The sequence below is a fragment of the Mytilus galloprovincialis genome, chromosome 2 (assembly GCF_965363235.1).
Source record: "Mytilus galloprovincialis chromosome 2, xbMytGall1.hap1.1, whole genome shotgun sequence".
Taxonomy (NCBI): domain Eukaryota; kingdom Metazoa; phylum Mollusca; class Bivalvia; order Mytilida; family Mytilidae; genus Mytilus; species Mytilus galloprovincialis.
In genome coordinates, this window is record NC_134839.1 from 45,864,254 (window position 1) to 45,890,923 (window position 26,670).

The following is a 26,670-nucleotide window of genomic DNA, read 5'->3' on the forward strand; positions in this document are numbered from 1 at the left end:
GAGTATCTTGATCTTCACTATGCTAGTTACAAATGCATATCTATAATAACAATTTTGTACTGAACAATAAAAAAAACCAACATAGAATACAAACAATAACAATTTTGGGAAATATTCCAATACAAGTTGCACTATACCATGGAAATAAGGGTATTATTACCTTATAGCTTGTTCCGCCTGGTTTTGGGGGTGTATGTTTTAGGGTTTCCCCAATCAATTCTTCAATATGTGATGTCCTTGCTGAGGGGTACATGTAGTTCTTCATATAAGACTCATATTCATATATTATAATGGTAAATTGGCATGAGAATGGAGAAAGATGCACTAACTATTTTTGTAAGTTAGAAAAGAAAGCCTTCTTAGATAAAACAATGACTGAACTCATTGATGACCAAGTAAATCAAATTTCTGATCAATCTAAAATACTGTTTGAACAGGAGCAGTTTTATAGGACACTTAATACATCTAAGTCATGATGACAATCAATTTTTTAATCATGACATAAAACTCAGTGCAGAACAAAAACTTTTTAGTGAGGGAAACTTATCTTATAGGGAATGTGGGGAAGCTTTAAAACAGATGCAAAATGGAAAGTCTCCTGGATCTGATGGATTTACAGTGGATTTTTTCAAATTTGTTTGGAAAGATATTGGTCCATTTGTCTTTAGATCTCTGCAATTTGGATATGAGTTGGACCATTTTTCAGATTTTCAATACCAAAGTTTTATTTCTTGTATTCCTAAGGAAGGGAAAGATAGAAGGTACATGGGTAACTGGCGACCGATCAGCTTGATGAACACAGATATGAAAATTGCATCTGCAGTTCTTGCTGGTAGAGCTAAAAAGGTACTGTTCGCCATTATTAGTGACACACAAAAGGGCTTTATGAAAGGGAGATTCATAGGAGAGAACACTAGACTTCTATGTGATTTAATGCACCATCTAGAAAAAAAAATTATATAGAAGGATTGTTATTAATAGTTATTACTAAGATTTTGAAAAAGCCTTTCATTCTATAGAATGGGATTTTTTTAAAGCAGGCTTTGGTTAGTTTTAATTTTGGTCCTTCATTTTGTAAATGGTTTGGTGTGCTTTATGCAGATGCTAAGAGCTGTGTCATTAATAATGGTAATATGTCCCAATTTTTCAACCTTGAAAGAGGCTGTCGCCAGGGGGACCCGTTATCTCCCTATTTGTTTATTATTGGGGTGGAATTACTTGCCATACAGCTAAAAGGGAATCCAAAAATAAAAGGGGTGAATATAAATGGGAATCTGCAACTCATTAGTCAGTATGCAGATGATACGTTTCTTACACTTGATGTAAGTGAAGATTCATTAAAAGAGACCCTTTCTTGTTTTGAAAAATTTCACAAAGTCTCAGGATTAAAGATAAATACAACTAAAACAAAAGTTGTTTGGATTGGAAGTAAGAGATATTCTGACTTGGTTTTATGTCCTGAAACAAATCTAAGCTGGTCCTGTTCAAACTTTAAGGTTTTAGAATTAAATTTCTCTTTAGATATAAAGTGTATGCCCAGTTTGAATTTAAGAGCAAAAATCATTGATATTTCAAAATTTGGCAGCATAGGAAGCTAACACTACTTGGCAAGGTTATCGTTATTAAGACTCTTGCACTTCCGAAATTGATTCATGTGCTTACATTTACCTAATATTTGTCAATCCATGTTGAATGAAATCAACAGATTATTCTTTAATTTTATATGGGATGGAAAAACAGAAAAAATCAAACGTGATACACTGATTGCAGATAAAAAGGAGGGAAGTTTGAAAATGGTTCATTTAGAATCTTTCAACTTTTATTTTAAAGTCGCTTGGGTGAGGCGATTTTTTGCAAATTTGAATGGGGACTGGCAAAATATTCTTAAGTTGATATTGAATAAATTTGGAGGTGCAAGATCTTTTTCTTTACAAAACTTCAAACTTTTGGAGATTGGAAATCAACTCAGCAATCCTTTTTGGAAAGATGTCTTTTGTGCTTTACACTCATCTAAACAACATGTTAAAACTAATGTCAAGGAGTGCCTCTCGCTTGATATCTAGAATTTTGTGAAAACAGAAGATTTCTCTTTATATAACAGAATGGGAGTTGCTGGTGTGCAAAACCTCTGTCACATAGAGATTTTTCACATTTGATCAGATTAAACAAAAAGTTCTGACAAATAATTATATGCACCATTACAGTTTAATATCAAATATCCCTATGGAGGTAAAACAGTTTATTAGGGAAAACACTGATACTGACTTAGAAAATTTTACTCCACAGGATAATTTTTTGAGAAAATTACTAGCAGTAAAAATATCAAATTTATATATAATAATCTTATTTTAAATGTGCACATCCTCCAGTTGTAAAATTTTCAAAATGGGAGGATGAGCTGCATTCTAACATTGAAGACTGGAAGAAATACTTTTGTATACTTCAGAAAGGTTGTAGAGATACATATTTGTATAATTTCCAATATAAGTTTTTACATAGGATTATTCCTACAAATACATTTTCATATAAGATTAAAATCAAAGATACAAAGTTGTGTTCTTTTTGTAGATGTGAAGATGAAACTATTGGACATTTATTTTATGATTGTCAAGTGACATCAAATTTTTATATGTGTTTTGTGCTTGTCTGAAAAATTTCTATGTTAACATTGAATTTAACAAAAAAAACTTTTTTCTTGGTTTTGTAGAAGAAAGCTTATTTTTAAATTTCCTTGTAATTTTTGCCAAAAAATACATCTATAAATGCAAGCTAGAAGAAAAGCTTCAAAATGCTATTGAAATGAAAAATAGACTGAAAAACTTTTATAACTTAGAGTTATATACAGCAAGAAAATACAACAAAGTTTTTGAACTTGAAAAACTTTGGGCCCCTATGCTAATTATTTATCCTGAATAACCAAATTTGTATCAATGTATATCTTTTTGATCTATTTATGGAACAGAACAAACAACATGTAATATATGCTTGGCACATGTAAACCTTTTTTTCTTTTAAATAATCTATAGATGTTTCTATATAAAGAGATTGTGAAATAAGAGAGAAAGAGAGAGAGAAAAAAAAAAGAGATTTTCAAAAAAAATATATTTTAGTTTGTGTCAATCTTGATAAAACAATAGTCTTTTGTTGTTATATATTTGAAACCCTGTAACACCTTAGTCAGGTGGTGCTGTAAGGGTGATGTTAAATCCTGACTATTGAAAAAATAAATTAAAAAAAAAACAAACTTGAAGCTACAAAGAATAAACAATTCCAAAAGAAACTGCAAAAGCCAGTTAAGAAAAGCAGAATGGAATTACACAAATGACATCATAAATGCAGAATTTGAAAAGTATTTTTCTAAAGCATTCTGGAACTATATGAAAGCAACGAAACAACTCAAATGGAGGCCTCACAAACGCCAACAAAGAAAAGGCAGAAACTTGAAACAATCAATTCAAACCTGTATTTACAAAAGCAGATCCAAATTCACAAATACCACCGCTAACAAAGAGAACAACTTCAAGTATTTCAAAATTGGACAGAACTTCTGAAGGCGTATCCAAATTATTGAAAAATATAAATCCTTCTAAAGCAATGGGACCAGACTGAATACCAAACACTGTCATAAAAAAACTGTGCAGAAGAACTCGCACCTAGTATCACTGTCATCTTTCAAAAATCAATTGACACCTGCATCCTTTCCTGAAGATTGACTGAGTGCATATAAAGCTCCAGTATTTAAGAAAGGAGACGTCCACGCAGCAGAAAATTACAGACCAGTCTCACATACATGTGTATCTTGTAAGCTATTGAAACACTGTCTGTAAACACATCCTCAAATATACGGAAAAGGACATTATACTGACAAACTTAATCACGGGAATGTTGACAAATAGGTGCGCTGAAATCATTGCCTATGTCATAATTTTCAGTTATTCATCAGCATAAAAAAAATGCAGACCTTTTTGTCCGTGGTATTCTGAATTTCACAAAGAATTTATAGGAAAATAGTAAAAGTAAAAAAGATCTTTTAGAGTACACTCTAAGACGCTTTCATCTTGCAATATTATCAAACCATTTGACTGTTCTACACAAGTATTCCCCGTCCCAGACTTTAAGACGAATTGCAAGAGTTGGTCATGCTTACTTTCGTAAAAAGAATGAAAAGTTGATACAAGCAGTGAGGGAAAACTCTTACTTTGTAAGAAATTTCCTCTGATTCGAGCAACGCATTTGTCTGAAACTAATATTATCAAGATGCTTGATTTATTGATTACAACAAAAAATCGGCATTCTCATTGGAACCATCTGCTCCTTTTCCTTGCCAACTTTTCCTTTATTCATATCAGGTGGACAACATGCAGGAGTTTCGTAGGAAGGAAGAAAATCAGTTAGCATTATCCTTTCAAGTGCCTGCATTCAGAGTATATTTCTAGGTCTTTTATTTCCTATCATGATTTCCTAGCTAGAGTGTTGCTGTGTTCTGCTGTATGTCCTTTTCTGATTTGCAATGGAGTTGACAGTTTATTTTATACTCGTGGGTTGGAATGTACTTTTGGTATCTTTTGTCTCAACAAAACAATGAATGTTGAATCAATTATTTATAAAGGTTAAAAATGCAGAGCGTTTCACATTACAGTCATAACTTTCTTTCATGTTGAAAATTCTAAACACAAAAGTTTTTCTTGGAAGATGCTTTGCTATTCCCTACATGTACTACCTACCCTTTTAGCCACATCAAACCTTGATTATTTTCAAAATACATGTGGTAGAAATGACGTCTTTTTAAAAGAAAACCTTGTAAAAATGAAAGTCATCCTTATTAGTAAAGACTATAATCAGATTTTAGGATGATTCGAATATATATGTATGTGTTATAAGAAGTATCTTTGTTACAACACGCACATAAATATCACTGACCGAATTTATTATATAATAACCAAAATATTATTTCATTGAAAAACGTGTACAGCATTAAACCTTTTAAATTGTAGTTTTTGAGTATTTAAATTTAAATGTTTTTAACGTGTGCAGTTACCCATAACTGTCATATTATCATTACATGGTTATGTAGATGCAGGAAGTTTTATCTGGTAAAAATTATGTTATTGCGTACCACATATATCAATTAAAGTAACTAAGGAGAATATACCGAAATAAAATGTGAGTATTATTATTTACTTCTTTATTTTGTAGAAATGAAGGTGTATGGATTTAATGACTAGAGAATCTCGGGTACTTTTACGGTCCAATTGGTATTGTTTTGTAAATTCCATATCTTTTGACTTTAGGTTATTGTTCTCGAAATTGTAATGAAAATTTAAAATCCAGATCACTGCCGCGAGACGAGTAAATACCACTTATTTATTCTGTACGTGTTAAAATCATACTTAGTCTATAAGTAGAACAGACAAATTCTTCTGACTTTTGTACTCCAGAATCAGAAGGCTCAAACCAATTTGGTATATATCATAATTGATATAGTAATTTATAATTTCTGTTCAAAATAGGTGTACAAATATACAAAGTTTGTCCTTACACTTTTAAAGTTGAATTACTTACCCTTTAAATGTTTAAAATAAAATGCAGTAAACATTTTTCAAAGCATTTTTTACCCGTGGTAGAAATGCATATTTATGCCCCACCTACGATAGTACAGGGGCATTATGTTTTCTGGTCTGTGCGTCCGTTCGTATGTCCGTCCGTTCGTTCGTTCATTCGTCGTCTGTCCCGCTTCAGGTTAAAGTTTTTGGTCAAGGTAGTTTTTGATGAAGCTGAAGTCCAAATTATCAACTTGAAACTTAGTACACTTGTTGCTTATGATATGATTTTTCTAATTTCAAGACCAAATTATACTTTTGACCCCAATTTCAAGGTCCATTGAACATAGAAAATGAAAGTGCAAGTTTCAGGTTAAAGTTTTTGGTCAAGGTAGTTTTTGATGAAGCTGAAGAGTAATCAACTTGAAACTTAGTACACATATTCCCTATGACATGATCTTTCTAATTTTAATGCCAAATTAGATTATTTACCGAATTTCACGGTCTTTTGAACCTGGAAAATGATAGTGCGAGTGGGGCATCCATGTACTTTGGACACATTCTTGTTTGATTATCTTTTAATTTCCATTAATTTAGAAAACAATTCTCATCTGAGACAAGGATTAACCTCCTAATCTCTTGATGTGAAATCACAAATCTACTGTTTTCAACGGTGAGTTCTTGTTGTTTTATCGTTATATATCTGTCATTCTGAGAAGAGCGACATAGGCTCAAAACAAAAGTAGTTTTTGACATCAAAATGTCACTCTGAGAAAGAGGATTCGTAGTTACAAAGTTTTTGATTTTCATGTAGTATTTTGTCGACTGTTGTTTGTCGTTTAGTCGTTTTTTGTCATGAGTGTGTCAGTCTCTTTTCGTTTATGTGTTTTAATTGTCCCCTTGGTATATTTTCCCAAATTTGATTATATATAGATTTGAGAACATACATTATTTTACCAAATAGAAAACATATAGTTTTATTTTCAAGAAACCAAGATGAATAACTAGGAATATAAAAAAAAACAATTGTATGTATATTTATGTATTACACATAATATTCAAAGGGGTAAACATGGCAGTGAATCACTATACAAACATAATTAAAAGAAACCAGATAGATATTAGACATACTTTTTAACTGGCAATTGTACTTAAGCTTGAGTACTATTCCTCACCTTTAACCTCTATAACTATTTATGATCTATATTTTTAAAACTAATATAATCTTTATCATACGATGATGAATGGATTGTTTAAATCAAGATATTTTTCAGCAAACTATATCCAATTCTTTAAAAGATTATAAACAAAAGTATCATATGGAGCTCATGCAACTTCCTCGTCTATTTACAGGTGATTGTTTTTTTTTATTTTTGATAAATAGATTAGAGTTCCTTGGATGTTTATTCTTACAAAATATATGAGTAAATTAGTAAAAACTAAATCATAAAATTAGCAATCAGAGGTAAGAATTCAGGTGTACGGATTTTGTTTTATTAAAATTTTGTTTTACAAAAAATTAGAAATTATTTTAAGTTCAGAAATATGTCTCCCTCATGCAAAGCTCTGATTCCTTGTACGATTTTGGATATACTCTTTTTGTCGTTTTGCTTTATATGCTCGTCATTTTTTATAAGCTTCTGTACTATAAGTTTTTGATAGTCTGTTTCTATGTATGTACTCGGTGTTTGTTTATGAAGCAGTTCAGTGTTTCTGTTGTTCCATTGTTTTCCTATTATAGTTGTTGTGTTTCCATCGGTTTTGGTTTGTGACCTGCATCCCTCGCCTAATCGAAGTACAACTACTGAACACGGAAAACTTCTGTTGCCGTTATTTAGATACGAGCATCACTGCATAGATATATATTGTCGTAGTGTTCATCTGGTGCACAAAAACTGGAATTGATGTTAATTTTACTAGGAATATTTCACAGGTTTGCCTTAAGTTTAAATAGCTAATCCTATAAATGCAATCAGATGTTGGATGTATATTTATATACGTAAATAAGAGGCACCAGTTGTTCACCGATGTGCACAACCAGCTAATTCACCTGAACAGTAACCAAAAAAAAAATAACAACATACAAATAAATCTTAATTTGAAACATGCAATTTGGTACACATACAATGTATGTTCTGGTCATATGACAGTGAAAAATCTAACTTTTGATTTGTTAGCAAAGTTTATTTTCAATCAAATGATAATGTATCTATACCATTTTTTTTTTATCCTAACACAGAATTTGAAAATATAACATTTAAACTAGGTGTCAATAGGCAGATACTATGATTAAACAGTTAAAGGGACACTAGCCGTCATATTAATGTTCACCGATTTGACTCAAATTCTCATATTTGATTTATAACTATGTAAATAAACTCTATCAGAGATACCAGGACTAAATTTAGTATATGCGCCAGACGCGCGTTTCGTCTACAAAAAACTCATCAGTGACGCTCGAATCCAAAACAGTTAAAAAGGCCAAATAAGGTACGAGATTGAAGAGCATTGAGGACCAAAATTCCTAAAAGTTTTGCCAAATACAGCTAAGGTAATCTATGTCTGAGGTAGAAAAGCCTTAGTATTTCAAAAAATTCAAAAATTTAACAGTAAATTTATAAATATAACTATATTTTAACATGACAATTCATGTCAGCACATTTATCCAAATTATTAAAAGTCTGAAAAAAACAATTTATAGAGCATGGGCTCGATAACATGTAGCTTTTTTTCGTGTGTATTTTAATGTAGAAGCCGACGCCATCAAATTGACATCCAAAAACCTCCGATGGCCATATAAACATATGAACATAAATATAAATATAAATAGATTAATTAAACTCGTGTAATTGGATTTTTCTAGGTGTATTTAATTTCATATTATAGATAAAAAATATATGTTAAAATCATCGTTTTTACCTGTACAAGAATGCATTTTGTTGTCGATCGAATCAGTTAATTAAATGATTCACCTTTGTTTCATTTTCAATGTTGACATTCTTTTCCTTTAAATGACTGATCACGCACAATTCATGCGTTATCCATCTCTAGCTAAAGGGTTAAATTGAAGTTCACATGAATACAGACTCAAGAAGGTCGAATTATTCACTTGCCATGGAGAGAACTGCACGAATTTCAAATACAGACCTTGTGCGTCGATAGGACAAGCGTCTTATGCTAAAATATATAGGAATATCCCCAGTCGATCGAATCCAAACTTTGTCAAAATGTCACGTTTCGAAAGGAATTAGAACGCAAGCAACAAATTTGCAAATCAGACGAGTTTTCTGGTATTTTGATGTTCACAAGACCATGCCAGGTGTCTCTCGCGAGTTAAGATACAGACCGTCATAAATGTCAACCAATTCTTTATTGTGGCCATACAACTCTATTTTAGTTCTTCATTCTTTTGATCCTACTGGAGGACTTTGCATTAGGATATTACCCTTGTGTTAATTCAGTCAATGTTATGTTTATGTATAACGTATCATTGAGATATGAAAACGACATACGATATGGCAGAGTGTATGTTACAACTGAAAATGTGAAATTAACACTAGAAAAACTGAAATCATCACGGTTGTCATGGATTCTAGTTTCAATTTTAAGACAGACATCGAAATATAAAGCAGACAATATATTTCGTAAGTCCAAAATGTATACCTAATGTCAAATTTACTGGGATATATGAGGTTAAATACTCACGTAAATGTAAGTTATTGAGCGATAGGACATCACCTGTACATCTGAAAGTGAAATGAAAGAACTTTTTCTTTTCCTTTTAGCCTTTGAAAAGGTTTTGTATGATTTTGTCTGCTTATGAAAACATTAATAAGTCTGCCAGTAGGGATGCTTACTTAATACGGACTATTTGTTGAAATATTGACCTACCTCTCGCGACAAATATGTTGTCAATAAAACGTTCAGCGTTTAGATGATATCAATTTCTGTAAATTTGTTGTTGAAAAGATTTTTTTTGTTTTTTTGTAAATTGAAATTTTACATGACCAGAAAGAAAGCATTTTAAATAAGAAACCGTATTTCAATTTAGCATTGGTAGTGTAGTGATTTGTATAGAAAAATTGAAAGTTTGATAATATTGTAATGTTGAGTGTGATTTATGATTCGAAGTAGATATTTTAGCTGAATTTTTAAGAATCGACATATGATTTACAACTCTAGTCGAGTTTACATCATTACAGTATTCTTTAAGTAAAATTAAGAATGGAAATGGGGAATGTGTCAAAGAGACAACAGAGCATAAAAACAGCTGAAGGCCACCAATGGGTTTTCAATGCAGCAAGAATAGTTATAAAAGGTACCAGGATTATAATTTAATACGTCAAGCGCGCGTTTCATCTACATAAGACTCATCAGTGACGCTCATATCAAAATATTTATAAAGCCAAACAAGTACGAAGTTGAAGAGCATTGAGGATCCAAAATTCCAAAAAGTTGTGCCAAATACGGCTAAGGTAATCTATTCCTGGGAAGAAAATCTTAGTTTTTCGAAAATTTCAAAGTTTTGTAACAGGAAATTTATAAAAATGACCATATAATTGATTTTCATGTCAACACCGAAGTGCCATATAAACTAAATATTAAGCTGTATAGATATATAGTTTACATGAGATAATTTAACTATACATTTTTATTATTCCATTCTATATCAGGGAGACACTGTAAATTCTGGCTTATATTTAAGCCAATAAATGGTTTATCAGGAAACATTTTTTCTCTATTCATGTTTTGTACTTAATGCAGTTTTTGATTTAATTCTCTGAGTTGACGATATAATTGTCACTTGACCTTAAAATTTAAAGTTATCAATTTAAAGTCATTTATCAATAAATTAAAATTATGCTGAACAGAATACATTAGGTAGATACACATAGTTTAAGTAGTATATTCCTTATTGTAACTTTAAGGGTAGGTCAATTGATTATGCTATTTAATTGGTAAATTTCCGTTTTTTTCCTTGGATAACGGTATTTTTGTTAGTTTACTTCTTTGCGATTTTTATTGTCTCCTTAGGTCCTTTTTTCTTAAAGATATCATAAGGTATTGATATAGAAATATTGCCGTCTTTGAATTGAATTTATTTCGCTATTTTGTAATTTTGTCGTTATCATAAGGGCGGCTATACTGAATTAAAAAGTCTTGCGTATAAAGATTCAATTATTAAAAAACAAATATCTTTTAAACATTTTTACCGGGGTTAAGGTACAATTAGATAATCGATACAACATATTTAAGGCAATGCAATCACAACAGTGTAAATATCATAAGAAAATATATTTTAAGTGACACATTTTGACCCGAATGTCAACTTCTGTAAGTACAATGATTTAAAAAAAAACCGGTGGAAAGAAATGAAAGAATGGCTCGAAAAAGTAATGATTATAATCATAAGTTTAAGAAATTTTATTTAAGTATACTGCTTTTATCATTTTCATAATTATTCTATTATGTACACTTATTATTCGTGTTGCTCAGACTTTATAGGCGATTGACAGTTTAAAAGAGGACGCTTAGGTATCGACGTTAATGCACCCACCTACCATACCGTTATAGTTACCGTTATAGTTATCAAATACCATTCGAAAGCTTATAAAACGGTTTTTTCTGGTTTTTTCCACGGTCGTCAATAATTCGTATAGCAAAATTTTCGTAAAATCGAAGTCGAAGGTAAACATTGAAAATTCGTAAAGTTTGTTAAAATTAAACAAAATGCCCGTTTCTTTGAACCTCTTTAATTTACAGAAAATTCCATTTCTTGAAAAAACTTCCAACAAAAATGATAAAATCGCAATAAAAGCTAAATGTTTCCTGGAGTTTGAATATTTATTTGTCAAAAATACAATAGATTAATCGTTTATAGGTCAGGGACTTTTTTCATAATTTTAAAAATTCTAATGATGCTTTAATAGTTGCCTTAAAAACACCATCTGCAAAAATGGGTTATTTTGTCTTTTTTGGCTAGATAATATTGTCAATATCGACAGAAAATGGTTAACCTTATTTTAAAACTAAAGATAATGGACGTACTTTAAGGAACAACAGGTATATTAAGTAAAAATAGTTTTTCGACTTCGGAAGACATGTTACGAAGTTTATCTTCGTTCCATATTCGAAGGGGTTCTGTTTGTACAATGCACTTTTCATTAGCAAATCCTGCGAATTGCTTTTTGTTAACCTATTTTTAAAATTCAAAATGGAAATAAGGAATGTATCAAAGAGATAACAATCCGACCATAGAACAAAAACAGCCGAAGGCCATCAAAGATTCTCTTCAACACAGCAAGAAACTCCCGCACCCGGAATTCAGCTGGCCTCTAAATAAAAATGTGTACTTAAAAGGCTATCTTTTTGCAGATTGCGGTATTTTGGGCAACTGCATGGGTTGTTATAATTAGCTGTTTAATTACTAAGAAGGGTAATTGCAATAATTGTATGATGCCAAAAAGCACTAAATTATGTTATTATTATTTTCACGGGACTGAAAAAAACGGCGTTTTTAAAATTCCGACATCAAATATTTCAATGGGATTTATATAAATAAATTTCATATTTCCATACAAAATATTATTATACTTATTAAGACAGAATATGCAAAAATGCTGACATCTTGTAAAATTAGAAATCTGTCCGACCTTTCAACGTTAGGGACTGTGCAATATTTATCTGAGGGTGGGACAGGTGTAAAGCAAATATTAAAAAAAAAACTTTACGCCCTGCCAATATTTATTATAGAAAAGTTCTTATCCCTCTTCAATTAATGAAAAAAAGTCTTTGCCCCGCTGGAAAAAATGAAACTCATATATGGAAACATGATATTTTTAAACTAAAATGCACAACATGCAATAATGCATGTATATCAGGGTTGATATTTCAACTCAAATGCATATAATTCGATATCATAAAGATTTTATTTTTGTGAAGGAAGTCAACTTAGGAGCGCTGTGATTGAATGTAAGGGTACAATATATTTTTGTGTATTTTTCTATGAATAACTGCAGTGTGTATATTTACAATATAAATTTTTGAAACCTACTGAAATATTTCTAGAGACTTATTCAAAAAGATTTCTAAAATTTCATAAATTTGGTGTAAAATGACAGTGGGCATTAGACTTCAGTTATGTTATACTATTTTGAAGCTTTTGGTTAGTACATTTGATTTTTATCACAAAGAATAAAAATTATTTACTGAGAACAATACTGTGTTGAGAAAAGTGCTGATTCATCATTATAAGTCAAATTGATGGGTACTGATATAAAACTTTATGCTAGGAGTTCAATATTAACTATAGTGTATGAAATACACCAAACTATAGTTCTTTTGTATTTCTTTTCACCTTTCGCTATATAGAGTTCAATTGGAAACACCAGAATTCAAGTCGCGACAAATGTTTTTAACTGTGATATTTGCCTTCTTTGCTGTGTAATTTCCTAAATGTATCACTTGGGTATTTCTCTATCTATAATCTATTAAAATGGGAAATGTTCTGGTTAAGTCTGTATACTGTTTATAGAACAAGGCAATATTAAGTCATACTAGAAGCATTTTCAATGTTAAAATTGTCCATCTAAGAAAATTGAGGCCAAAATTAGATAGAATTTATATTCTTCTGTGTAAAGAATTGTTCACATTCTTGGCAATTCATGCAAAAAATATTTCAATAGTGGTTGATTTTGTAGTTTCTATCTTTAATTATATCAGGCATATATAATTTTTCCCAAGGGACATAATTCAGTTTTTTCATAGATTAAGTTGTAATTCTTTTAATGTTTAAGAATTTAATTTTATTATGTTAAAGATTTATTTAAAATACAATTGAAGTTGTTTTATGTTTAAGCATTTATTTACCATATATTATGTCATATGTTTAATTTACAAAACATTGTTTATAGTTTTCCAGATATTTTATTTATATAGACAATGCTTAATAATAATGTACTATAAGCAATTTGATATTTTGATATTTAAGTGACAAACATTTATTTTTCTTATTTTAGTTTCAAAATTCGTTGTCCGTGCAATGTACATGTATATTTTATACATTCTGTTGATCAGAATTTCACTTTTTTTAATAAATGATTATTAAAAGCATAAACACATAAAAATATATTGAAGCACTGTATTAGGTTATTTTGTTTTAGATTCAATTGTGTATTTTCTTTTCTATGAAGTTACTTTTTCCTAAAGAAATCACAAATATATGTTTTGATAAGAATATTTAGACCTTTAAACATGTTGCATTCAGATAGTTTTAATCTGCTATACTCTGATTTTTTTATGCACACACGAAGAGTTTTCAAAAAAGTGTGCGCCCTGCCAAATGTTTGTTACAAAAAATTATCATTAATTGCATGAAAAAAATATTTGCCCCGTCCATGTTTGCACCGGCCCCACCCTCAGATAAATATTGCACAGTCCCTTATTTGACGGAAACTGCACCACATGAATATTTGACGACCGGGCAAAAAAAGTGGTTGTAAATAGTTATCAAAGGTACCAATCTTATAATTTGATACAACAAACCCACGTTTCGTCTACATAAGACTAATCACTGACGCTCGGATCAAAATAGTTAAAAAGCCAAACAAGTTTAAAGTTGAAGCGGGTTGAAGATAAAAAATTACAAAAAGTTGTAATATATATACGGTAATCTATGCATGGGTTCCGTATATTCAGATTTCTTGTTGTCAGTGATCTTCAGCTGCGAATGAACATTTAACCTGTCATTTCTTATGGATTCGAGCGTTACTACCGGCGTCTGGCGTACAGAAGTATAAGATTAGTAACATGGATTCGTTTTCTTATGTAGACAATAAGCTGGCATCCTGTGTTTAATGTATAAGCCTTGATGTATCTTTGAATTTTATCGTGATATATATTAAGTATTGGTATATGACTATTCTTACATTTATTTGTATTGTATTACTGTCTTGAAATGTCATTTTAGCGGTTTATTTAATATTGCGCCAGGTTTGGCTAGCCACAAAACCAGGTACAATCCAACATTTATTTTTAGCTCACCTGGCCCGAAGGGCCAAGTGAGCTTTTCCAACCACTTTGCGTCCGTCGTCCGTCGTCCGTCGTCGTTAACTTTTACAAAAAATCTTTTCCTCTATAAGTACTTGGCAAAATTAAACCAAACTTGGCCACAGTCATCACTTGGGTATCTAGTGACCCTGCCAACCAACCAAGATGGCCGCCATGGCTAAAAATAGAACATAGGAGTAAAATGCAGTTTTTGGCTTATAACTCAAAAACCAAGGCATTAAGAGCGAATCTGTTCATCAGGTCAAGATCTATCTGCCCTGAAATTTTCAGATGAATCGGACAACCCGTTGTTGGGTTGCTGCCCCTGAATTGGTAATTTTGTTTATTATCTTGAATTTTATTATAGATAGAGATAAACTGTAAACAGCAATAATGTTCAGCAAAGTTAGATTTACAAATAAGTCAAAATGACCAAAATGGTCAATTGACCCCTAAGGAATTATTGTCCTTTATAGTCAATTTTTAACAATTTTCATAAAATTTGTAAATTTTTACTAAAATTTTCCACTGAAACTACTGGGCCAAGTTCATTATAGATTGAGATAATTGTAAGCAGCAAGAATGTTCAGTAAAGTAAGATGTACAAACACATTACCATCGCCAAAACACAATTTTGTCATGAATCCATCTGCTTCCTTTGTTTAATATTCACATAGACCAAGGTGAGCGACACAGGCTCTTTAGAGCCTCTAGTTTTTATAAAAAAAATGTCCTGTACCAAGTCAGGAATATGACAGTTGTTATCTAATAGTTCGTTTCTATATCTGTTGCATTATCGTTTGTTTTTTTGGTGTTTCAATTGTGTCGTTGTCTTCCTCTTATAGTTGATGTGTTTTCCTCGGTTTTAGTTTGTAACCAGGATGTGTTTTCCTCGGTTTTAGTTTGTAACCAGGATGTGTTTTCTATCAATCGATTTATGACTTTTGAACAGCGGTATACTGCTGCTGCCTTTATTTAAGGAAAAAAGACATGCCAATTTAAAATAAAACACTAAACATATCGATAACTACAGGTATACCTATCAATCAAAACAATAGAGTGTATAATAGCTTCAAAAGGGTCGAAATACGTAAACATTATTTTACATTGTATATTTTATTGTCTTGATTAGTCAGCATCGTTGAAGTAAAAACACAAATTATGTACAAATATGTTATTTGTGTGATAAAGACATAGATTTTATCCCTTGTCATAGCTTTTATGAAAGGGGTTATTTATCCTTTCAATCGGATGAAAAAAATCCTTCTCAAACTTCAATATTTAAATATTTATGTGAGGTAATAATTCCAATTATTTAAAATCATAAAGGGATAAATTATATCATAAAGTCATTCTTGTTTATTACATTTCATATTCAGAATGGCGGCAAAACGATCAAGTAGTATCGACAGTGGTCTGTTGTCCTCCGACGTCCAAGCCAATAGAGAGGAAACACTGCTGAAACCAGTTTTCTCAACTCCAGGTCGTAAAACAGACAAATCCAAAAGTGACGAACAACCTTTATCTTATTCTAAACCAATGACACCAAAAGAACGCACTAAGAATGCTGAATATTATACCAACAGAAGAAGTTTCCATGCAGTACCTGATACAACACCCCCGTCTTCAAAAGCAGACTCTGATTCAGATCTTGGTATCGTACCTGATGTGACTAGGCTACTTTTAGGCAGTAGACAGCGTAGATCTAATAGACATCCAACATCGCCAACATATTCAATACATATCAACACATTGTATGTGTATCAGAAACCAACATTGCCGGTCGAGAATCCACTGTATGGTCAAGTTCCCGTTGGGAAACGCGATGACAAACCTCCAGCACCTTGTGTGAAACCAGCGGGATACCAGTATGTATGGCCGTCCGCAAATACAGGTAAATTATCTTGTCTATTTTGGTCTTATTTCATGCCTTTTCGTAGTGATTTTTATAATTTCTTAGTGGTTTAATGACCAAAGGGTGTATATACACTAGACACCAATTCAATGTGCAGACAAATTCTCTACAAAACTAACCTAAGGTTTGTGAATCATTCATCCGTATTATGACGTCACACAAAAGTCATTCACGATACAATTTCCTAAAGTACGTTGATGGTTTATTACGCGTTTATACATACAAATGTATATGTCCATTGATCTAATTAAAAATAGATACTAGTAGGGTTCATCAACTGTTTATGTCTATGATCTTTTTGAAAATACATACAAGTAGTTTTATTAACTGTTTATTTTCTATTGATCTTTATGAAAATACATACAAGTAGTTTTTTTCAACTGTTTATGTCTATTGAATTTTTTGAAAATTCATGAAAGTAGTTTTCAGCAACTGTATGTCTATCAATATTTTTGAAAATACATACATGTAGTTTCATCATCTGTTTTTGTCTATTGATCAATTTGAAAATAATTACTAGTCCTTTCATCAAATGCATATATGTCTTTACATCGGAACTAAACACATTTATTTAAAAACCAGTTGTTGGCATGACACGGGTTATGTTTTCTCATATATTTTTAAGATGGTATGATACTAAACCCTTAACGGGAAGGATTGTGCCTGATATTCATATTATGAAGACATAATCTTTCAATCAGTTTAATTGAAGTCTGGAGCTGGCATGTTAGTTAAATGCTAGTAGTCTGTTGTTATTTATGTATTATTGTCATTTTGTTTATTTTCTTTGGTTACATCTCTGACATCAGACTCGGACTGAATTTTAATGTGCGTATTGTTATGCGTTTACTTTTCTACATTGGCTAGAGGTATAGGGGAGGGTTGAGAACTCATAAACATGTTTAACCCCGTCGCATTTTTGCGCCTGTTCCAAGTCAGGAGCCTATAGCCTTTGTTAGTCTTTTTTAGTTTCTTGTGTACAATTTGGAGTTTAGTATGGCGTTCATTACCACTGAACTAGTATATATATTTGTTTAGGGGCCAGCTGAAGGACACCTCCGGGTGCGGGAATTTCTCGCTGCATTGAAGACCTGTTGTTTACCTTCTGCTGTTGTATGTTCTATGGTCGGGTTGTTGTCTCTTTGACACATTCCCCATTTCCATTCTCAATTTTACTGTTGATTTACATACAAGTAGTTTTCATCAACTGTTTATGTCTATTGATGTTTTTTAAAATACATACTAGTAGTTTCATCAACTGTATATGTCTATTGGTTGTTTTTTGAAAATACATACTAGTAGTTTCATCAACTGTATATGTCTATTGGTTGTTTTTTGAAAATACATGCAAGTAGTTTTCATCAACTGTATATGTCTATTGATCTTTTTGAAAATACATGCAAGTAGTTTCAGCAACTGTATATGTCTATTGATCTTTTTGATAATACATACTAGTAGTTTTCATCAACTGTATATGTCTATTGGTTGTTTTTTGAAAATACATACTAGTAGTTTCATCAACTGTATATGTCTATTGGTTGTTTTTTGAAAATACATACTAGTAGTTTCATCAACTGTATATGTCTATTGGTGTTTTTTGAAAATACATGCAAGTAGTTTCAGCAACTGTATATGTCTATTGATCTTTTTGAAAATACATGCAAGTAGTTTTCATCAACTGTATATGTCTATTGATCTTTTTGAAAATACATACAAGTAGTTTCAGCAACTGTATATGTCTATTGATCTTTTTGAAAATACATGCAAGTAGTTTTCATCAACTGTATATGTCTATTGATCTTTTTGAAAATACATGCAAGTAGTTTTCATCAACTGTATATGTCTATTGGTTGTTTTTTGAAAATACATACTAGTAGTTTCATCAACTGTATATGTCTATTGGTTGTTTTTTGAAAATACATACTAGTAGTTTCATCAACTGTATATGTCTATTGGTTGTTTTTTGAAAATACATGCAAGTAGTTTTCATCAACTGTATATGTCTATTGATCTTTTTGAAAATACATGCAAGTAGTTTTCATCAACTGTATATGTCTATGGATCTTTTTGAAAATACATGCAAGTAGTTTCAGCAACTGTATATGTCTATTGATCTTTTTGAAAATACATACTAGTAGTTTTCATCAACTGTATATGTCTATTGGTTGTTTTTTGAAAATACATGCTAGTAGTTTCATCAACTGTATATGTCTATTGGTTGTTTTTTGAAAATACATGCAAGTAGTTTTCATCAACTGTATATGTCTATTGATCTTTTTGAAAATACATACAAGTAGTTTCAGCAACTGTATATGTCTATTGATCTTTTTGAAAATACATGCAAGTAGTTTCTTCAACTATTTATGTCTATTGATATAGAATGTATTTGAAAATACATACTAGTAGTTTTCATTAAGTTTATATCTCCATTGAACTATTTGAAAAGTCAACAAATTGTACCTCTGGATTTTACCACTGTGTAAGTCCATTGGTGTATTTGAATTCAATAAATTTAAGTAATCTTAATTCTAATCAAATAGTCCGTTTCTATGTATTTTCGCGTTTGTTTCTGTGCGGTTCATTGTTTCTGTCGTTCCATTATTTCCTCGTACAGTTGATGCGTTTCCCCCGGTTTGGTTTCTAACCTGGATTTGTTTCGCTGTATCGATTTATGACTATTGAACATGGGTATATATTACTGTTTCCTTTATTTAATGCTGGTATTCACCATGATTGAAATTTACTCTTTGCAATTGAAGCACAGGAAATTATAATCCTTGATAGCATCTGAGTTCATACTGGTTTATGGAGTAGTTGTTGCTTAATGTTCAGTTTTGCTCTGACTGCTTCGTTGGTCTCTGTCTTTTCGACGTTTTGTTTTCTCTTTTAAACGAGGATGTTGCATGTCCGCTTTTAAAATATATTTGCCTGTAATATATATATGACACAGTTACCAATAGTTCGTGATTAATAAAAAAAATGCAAACTTATTAATTTACGATTTAAAGACCAACGACCGAGTTTTATTTTCTTGATTTCCATCTCTGATATAGTAAATTTATTATTATATTTACCTGTTGTGACGCAAGGTCAGTAGTATTTTAATTCGTAAAGACTGGTTTGTTCATTTGTATTTTTTTTTATTATACGTATGTTAAAATAATTCAATACTGTTCGCAACTGAAAGGAGAAAGTATCAACAAGTGAAACTTTACGACGCTCTTATACAGAAGAACGAGCTGAGAACTGTAAAACCGATTGGTTAAAAAGTAAAATCACAAAAATACTGAACTCCGAGGAAAATTCATAAAGGAATGTCCTTAATCAAATGGCAAAACCGAAAGCTTAAACACATCAAACGAATAGATAACAACTGTCATATTCCTGGCAAAAAAAGAAAGACAAGAATACGAGAATTATTATAGAACAATAACACAATCACCTTTTGGAGATTTTCATGTTGAATTATGTATCCATAGTAGAGGAAGCTGTAATTATAAGGCGAGTTGGAATAGTCACATGTCAGAAGGTTTTCTAAGTAGTGTTCTAACTCGAGATTCTGCAATGCTTGTTTATAATTACATATGTTGGGTGCAAAAGTTTTGGTGTTACTGTATGATACAATAGGAACAGACTGATTTTAAAAAATAAATTGGAATTTTAGATGTTACCTCCTTGTGATGATGAACGATGCTGATGTTGATTACATCAATTTCTCTATTGATACAGTTAACAGGAAGGAATTTCCTCTTTTCCTCATGTAAAGGTTCCGATCTTACTTGTTTAAAAAGACGGAATAGAGCTACATCAAAAATTATACTGACAAGTCTGCATAACAACCTGATCTTATTGCGTTCAATTTATGAACACTGTTCTTTTATATTTTCATTATGATTTTTGATATTTTAAAAATATGAATTACTCCAACCCTTAGGAGCCGAAAATCCCAAATTTGATGTAAATCAGCAATTAAGTCATTTAAAAGAAACTTTCAGGTTAACGACAACGTTTTTTCCCAATCCTTAATGAAGAAAAACAATTATTTAAGTGTTCCATTCTGGACCGATAGCTTTTTCGATAGTATATTGTCAAATTCTCTATGTAAATCTCCATATAACTGAAATGAACTATTTACAACTTTTCATTGTGTGACATTTATAGAATCTAAATTAAATAATTGTTTGTCTCATCATTAATCTGATCTCATAGAAATAGTTTTAAAGAGATTTTTATGTCAATTAAATCATAAGTACTAGAAATACTGATCTACTTAAACTGTATTACATAGAAATAATCGGCGTTCCTTTATTTGGAAAAATTATTTTCTGATAGAATATAATTGACCTTATTTTCGTCGTAACATTTTATCTTTGTGAAATACTTTGTATAGGTGTTTTATATTAAGATTGTAAGGCCGAACTAACTGATTTAGTTTTATTTAAGGATGGGCTATGTTTACGTGACAGAAAACATTTCGTCTGGTCCCTTTTCTAACATAAAGTTCATCGGAGGATACCAAGACTTTGTTAATAAATATTACGTATCAGCGTCACCCAAATAATACACGATGGTCTTTAAGTATAGATTATAGGTACTGGTTTATAGGTTTTCCATCTTAGTATAAAATGTTTTCATAAATTTTTACGTCGTATTCTTCATTTCCTCATGGCACTTGACATTTCTTTTAGTATAACGCAGATATGATATAGACTTTTCATGAGTATCATTTATGTCATTTTTTAATTGATATTTTATAGTGCGTCTTTCTATATTGTGATGTTAAACTATTGTTTCAAGTAAGAGTGAAGGTTGGTACCTATTAAAACTTTAAAACCCGCTGCATTTGTTTGCACCTGTTCTAAGTCAGGAACCTGATGTTTAGTGGTTGTTGTTTCTTGGTGTGGTTCATAAATGTTTCTCGTTTCTCGTTATTCATATATATTTGAATGGTTTTACACTAGTCATTTTTAACCTTTTATATCTTGCAGTTTGGTCGGAGTCAGGGCTCTGTATTGAAGACCGTACTTTGACATATACTGGTTTACTTTTACAAATGTGACTTGGATGGAAAGTTGTCTAATTGGCACTCATACCACATCTTCTTAATATATAGGAGAAAAACCACTCAACGAAATTAGATGTTTTACGTAAAATGGCGCCATTAATATAGCTATAACCTTTTTTTGCTTAGTCTTAATTAAAATGCAGTGTTTTGTGTGCTGCTGTTTGTCTTTTGTTCGTTTTTTTTATTTTTACAAAGGGATGTCAGAATGTTTTCGAGTTTGAATATCCCTTTGGTATCTTTCATCTCTCTTTTGAAGGATTTTGCTAAACGCGACATTTGTTCTCCCATTGTAAGGTTGTGTATCACTTTTTATAATAGAAACAACTATAATCTTGCTTGGTCTTTACAAATTTCTTCAATGCATTATTATTGAAATGACCCCTTTTTGCTTAAGCGTCATTTACTTATAGTCTAAATGCGACCTATAATATGACCTCATTTGGAGATCAAATGCATATGGGATCAGCATTTTCAGTTATTGAAAGAATGTCAACTAAAACAGTGAAACTTGGCAAGCCAACAGAAAGACCGATTTTATTGACAGATTTGGTCCGCACAAAATATTTTTTTAATGAAAGGGAAAAAGAAAAATTAATGTTTTCCATTTTTTAAATCCCTGATTTGAAGTCAAACAGATCATTAAACTAAATTTAATGCCGCTTTTAAATATTTATAGGTAAGGGTGAAGGTTTGGTACCAATAAAACGTTTATATCTGCTTCATTTGTTTGCACCTGTCCTAAGTTTGGAATCTGATGTTCAGTAGTTGTTGTTTGTTGGTGTGGTCCATAAGGGTTTCTGGTTTTTATATAGTTGAGACTGTTGTTTTTCACGTTTGAATGGTTTTACACTATTCATTTTTGGGCCCTTTATAGCTTGCTGTTCAGTGTGAGCCAAGGCTCTGTGTTGAAGACTGTACTTTGACCCTTAAGGGTTTACTCTTATAAATTGTGACTTGGATGGAGAGTTGTCTCATTAGCACTCATACCACATCACGGGTACTAAAAACATGTTTGGTTCTTTTACTTTTTTCATTAGTGTGGATATTTTAAGGTGGTACCTAACACTACAGGGAGATAACTCTGTAAAATCAGCTTAATGTTTTAATTAAGTTGCGTCGTTAAGGGAATATTAAGCTTCTCAATGATCACAATAAGTGTTTGTCAAACTGCTATATATCTAGTGTAATTTGTCTGATAAAATGGTTGGTTCAATTTTTTTTAAACTTTTATATTTTTTTCAAAGGGTCAAAGCGAATACTTTGTAAAAAATTTATGAAAATTAAACGAGCCAAACATTTTTTTTGTTTGTTTGATACAATGTCTAAAGTTATTGGTAATAATAATATAATTCAGAATAAAACTCATTTGTACAAATCTACACTTGTACTGCGAGCAAAAAATCATCTTTGACACTACCATATGATCGATCTTTACTTCCTTATATATTCTACCAAGCAGGTAAACATAATGCGGGTTTTTTTCTTCATTCTTTCAGGGCAGTCTTGTTTTCTTCTGTCCAGTTTGTGGTGTAAATGATATTTCACTTTGTTTTTAAAGCGTACGTTGAAGTTTACAACCCCTTTTTATTTGTGTGAATACTCATATATCAAATATTTTGCAATTATTCAATTATTCACTGTTTATAATATAACTGTATAATTATTTTACTGATTTCAGAAGACGAAAAACAACCAGAACAGCACCATGACAGTTTTACCTATGACAACTCAAAACCTTCATCACTTCATTCAGGTTCGGTAAGTTACGTTGCAATTTATATTTATGTTTTATTTGTGATATAAAAAAAGAAATAATCCCTGATTGGTTTTGAAAATAAAGAATATCACTCAAACATCTTTTTCTGTTTGTTGTTAGTTAAGAAATCCCGATTTTTATATAACTACATGCATTTTTATGTCTAGGATATTCATTTCGCAAATCTACGATATAAAACGTCAATAGCATGCAGATATCTTGCAATAACTGATTTATGATTTAACCGAATCTTTTGAAATGCATATTATTCAAAATCCGTATACAAATATGTGGAATGATCGGTCTTTTTTTTTATAAGCAAAATTAACGTTTTTACTTAGAATTTGTTTTGTTATGAATTTTGGGTTTGATTTTTTTTGTGTCCTTTTGAAAAAAGTAAAATATTTAAAAAATACCGAAATCCAAGCAAAATTCAAAGTCCCTTATCAAATGACAAAATAAAAAGCTCAAACTCATCAAACGAACGAATAACAACTGTCATATTCCTGACTTGGTACTGGCATTTTCTTACATAGATAATGGTTGATTACATCTGGTTTATAGTTAGCTAAACATCTCACTTGTATGACAGTCGCATTAGAAGACTGTATGTATCACACAACACCTATAATACTCACTTACATTTTAAAAAGTTGTATATCTACTGATGTGGTCGATTTTTTGAACTATAGAATAAAACAAATATGTATTGTAAGATTGAGAAATGAATTCATATTGAAAATAAAAGTATTGGTAACTACCGTTAAAGTTCTTTACATAGCTACTTGAATTCGATATATTACTATATTAAAATGAAATGCGTGAGGTAAATCAAATTCAATATAAGGTAATAGGTATAAAAATGTGTACACGAGATGTGTTTTGTTAATAGGATCTCAAGTTTTTAGTTTTTAGTCAAATAATAGTTATCAAAGGTACCATGATTATGATTTAGTACGCCAGACGCGCGTTTCGTCTACATAAGACTCATCAGTGACGCTCATATCAAAATATTTATAAAGCCAAACAAGTACAAAGTTGAAGAGCATTGAGGATCCAAAATTCCAAGAAGTTGTAAATTATAATAACTCAAAAATGTTATAAATAAGTGGACCTTGTAAATATTTATAAAACCAAATACAAGAGAGTTGGTAGTACTGTGTCTGCAAGGGTGGCAGTAGACCTTCTCTAAGATCCAAGGACAAACAAGGAGGCTGAGAATAACAGGGCATTTACAAACGGGGTTAGATCAATAACATATATTTCAATGGAAACAACTGATAATTATATTCTAAATACACAACAATTATCAACATAATTATATCAAAACTGAATTTTTTTATTTGTTATCCTGTTGATGTAAAGGCTGACGATTACAACAATGTGAGCAGTACAATAATCAGAAAATAAAATACTTTGTATGAAATTAATATAATTCCTTTGCAGTTACAGTTATTTAGTCTATTCGGTCGAATTATCAATCATGTTTATTACATATACTTTAATTTGTTACAGACATTTGCAGAACAAAAAACTAATTACAGTGGTAAGTGTATTTAAAATATATAGAAGGAACTTTAAATATATAAAGGTATATTCCTCAAGTGTTTGTTTAAATAAATGAGTCTATTTAAGACCATGTTTGAAACCAGGTGGAATTGGTAGTCAATTTTAAATGATTCTTACATGATTTTCTAACAATTTTTCTGGCATTCATAAAATAAAATGCACTGATCTCTATTCATCGATATTCGATGCAAATTTAATAGAACTTTGACTATTTTATGTGCATGTTATTCATGTCATGATAAATCTTAAATGTTATAAATTGTCCTTATTTCTTTAATGATTTATAAAATAATGTGTGAATACTTTAGGACATGACAAACAGGCCGAACCATACTTACAGTTTGGGCTTCCAAGTTCTGTGCTTTCACAGGTAATTTAATAATAACGACAGTTGTTTATTTCTAAATCGGTATAAAAATCAAGTTAACAATACTAGTACTACATCACTGGCTACCTAGTGGATGACAAACTTCGAGAACTGGTAGTACACCATACTGTCATGATGCAGTTGACCATACCTTGAATATCAATTTCAGCGTCCGCGGCAAAGGAATATAGACCACCATTTGCACCTTTAATTTTAGAGAACTTGGTGTGTTCGTGTACTAGTATCAGTAATATGATATGATTTGATTTTGTTTTTTTTGTGTATTTAATGCCACTTTAAGCGCCGCTTTTTTGCTTTTTCGTGGCGGCCAGTTTGTATTGGTATAGAAAGCCGGAGTACCCGGAGAAAACCACCGACCTTTCATAGATAAACTGGCAATCCTTGTCAATTATGATTGCAGTCGAATGCATCCGCACGAGCGCGGGGCTCGATCATAAAACCTCAGTGTTGACTGGCTAGTGATTACAGTAGTTACTAATAAGACAACTCAGCCCCCGAGGACCCTATCAGTTATATGTAATGGCTGCATATAGTGTGATTATTATAATGTGGGTGGTTACATAAAAACTCAGGATGTAATAATTTCAAAGGTAACATAGAGTTTGAAATGATAGGCTTAGAAAAATAAAACAAGGATTCATAAAATAAAAATGACACTAAAAACCCTGTGTGAGGATAATGAACATAATTATAACGAAAACATAGTTTATATTTTCATTTGTAACACTCCGCTAAAATGAGATTAAATATTGTACCTGCTAATAACCAAGGTCTCGGGCATCTTTCAACCTTGTTTTTAATTTTTCTCCTTATCTCGATTTTTCTATTGTTAGTAATTATTATGCTCAAATGAAATCTCAAAAAAGGAAAACAATTCATACCTAAAGGACTCTTTCTACTATCTTAATTCCGATTTTTTTTTTCGGTGTTAAAATGTTTGATTTTATTTCATTGAAAATTGATTTTAGAAATCATTTTCTGAATAATTGATTATTATGTTTATTATTGAAAGGGAGATGAAATGGAGATATTGATAAAAGGAAAACAAGGAAATTCTCGTCGCTACAAGCTTCAACCAATATCAGAAGACACAAACAATAAAAATTCGTTTGTAATGAACACATCTGAAGATGACAAAGTAATTATTGAAGGTTTTACAATTGATGATCCTGATGAAGCATTTTCGGAAACAAGGAGTAGACAATCCTCTTCTGCATCACTTTTCAGCAGTAGTAACGACGCGTCTAGTACTGCAATAGACACAACAGTCGATGACTGTAGAGTCACTGTCAATACATTTCAATCAAAGGATGAGGTTTGTATGTTTGTAAAGGACAAATGTGTTAACCATGATCTGCTAGCGGAGTTTTTAAGAACAGGATGTTCTAT

General features: G+C 31.1%; 1 protein-coding gene across 2 annotated transcripts in view; it reads left to right on the top strand.

The window, feature by feature from the left end:
- The first annotated feature begins 5,008 nt into the window (after positions 1-5,008).
- LOC143063683 (uncharacterized) overlaps positions 5,009-26,670 on the top strand; it is a 31,605-nt gene continuing 9,943 nt past the window's right edge. For both annotated transcript variants that reach the window (XM_076235996.1, XM_076235997.1), the window contains exons 1-6: positions 5,009-5,163; positions 15,968-16,482; positions 23,247-23,326; positions 24,840-24,870; positions 25,202-25,263; positions 26,294-26,596. In XM_076235996.1, the coding sequence (XP_076092111.1) occupies positions 15,969-16,482; positions 23,247-23,326; positions 24,840-24,870; positions 25,202-25,263; positions 26,294-26,596 (990 nt within the window). In that variant the 5' untranslated portion in view covers positions 5,009-5,163; position 15,968. The remainder of the gene's footprint in view (positions 5,164-15,967; positions 16,483-23,246; positions 23,327-24,839; positions 24,871-25,201; positions 25,264-26,293; positions 26,597-26,670) is intronic.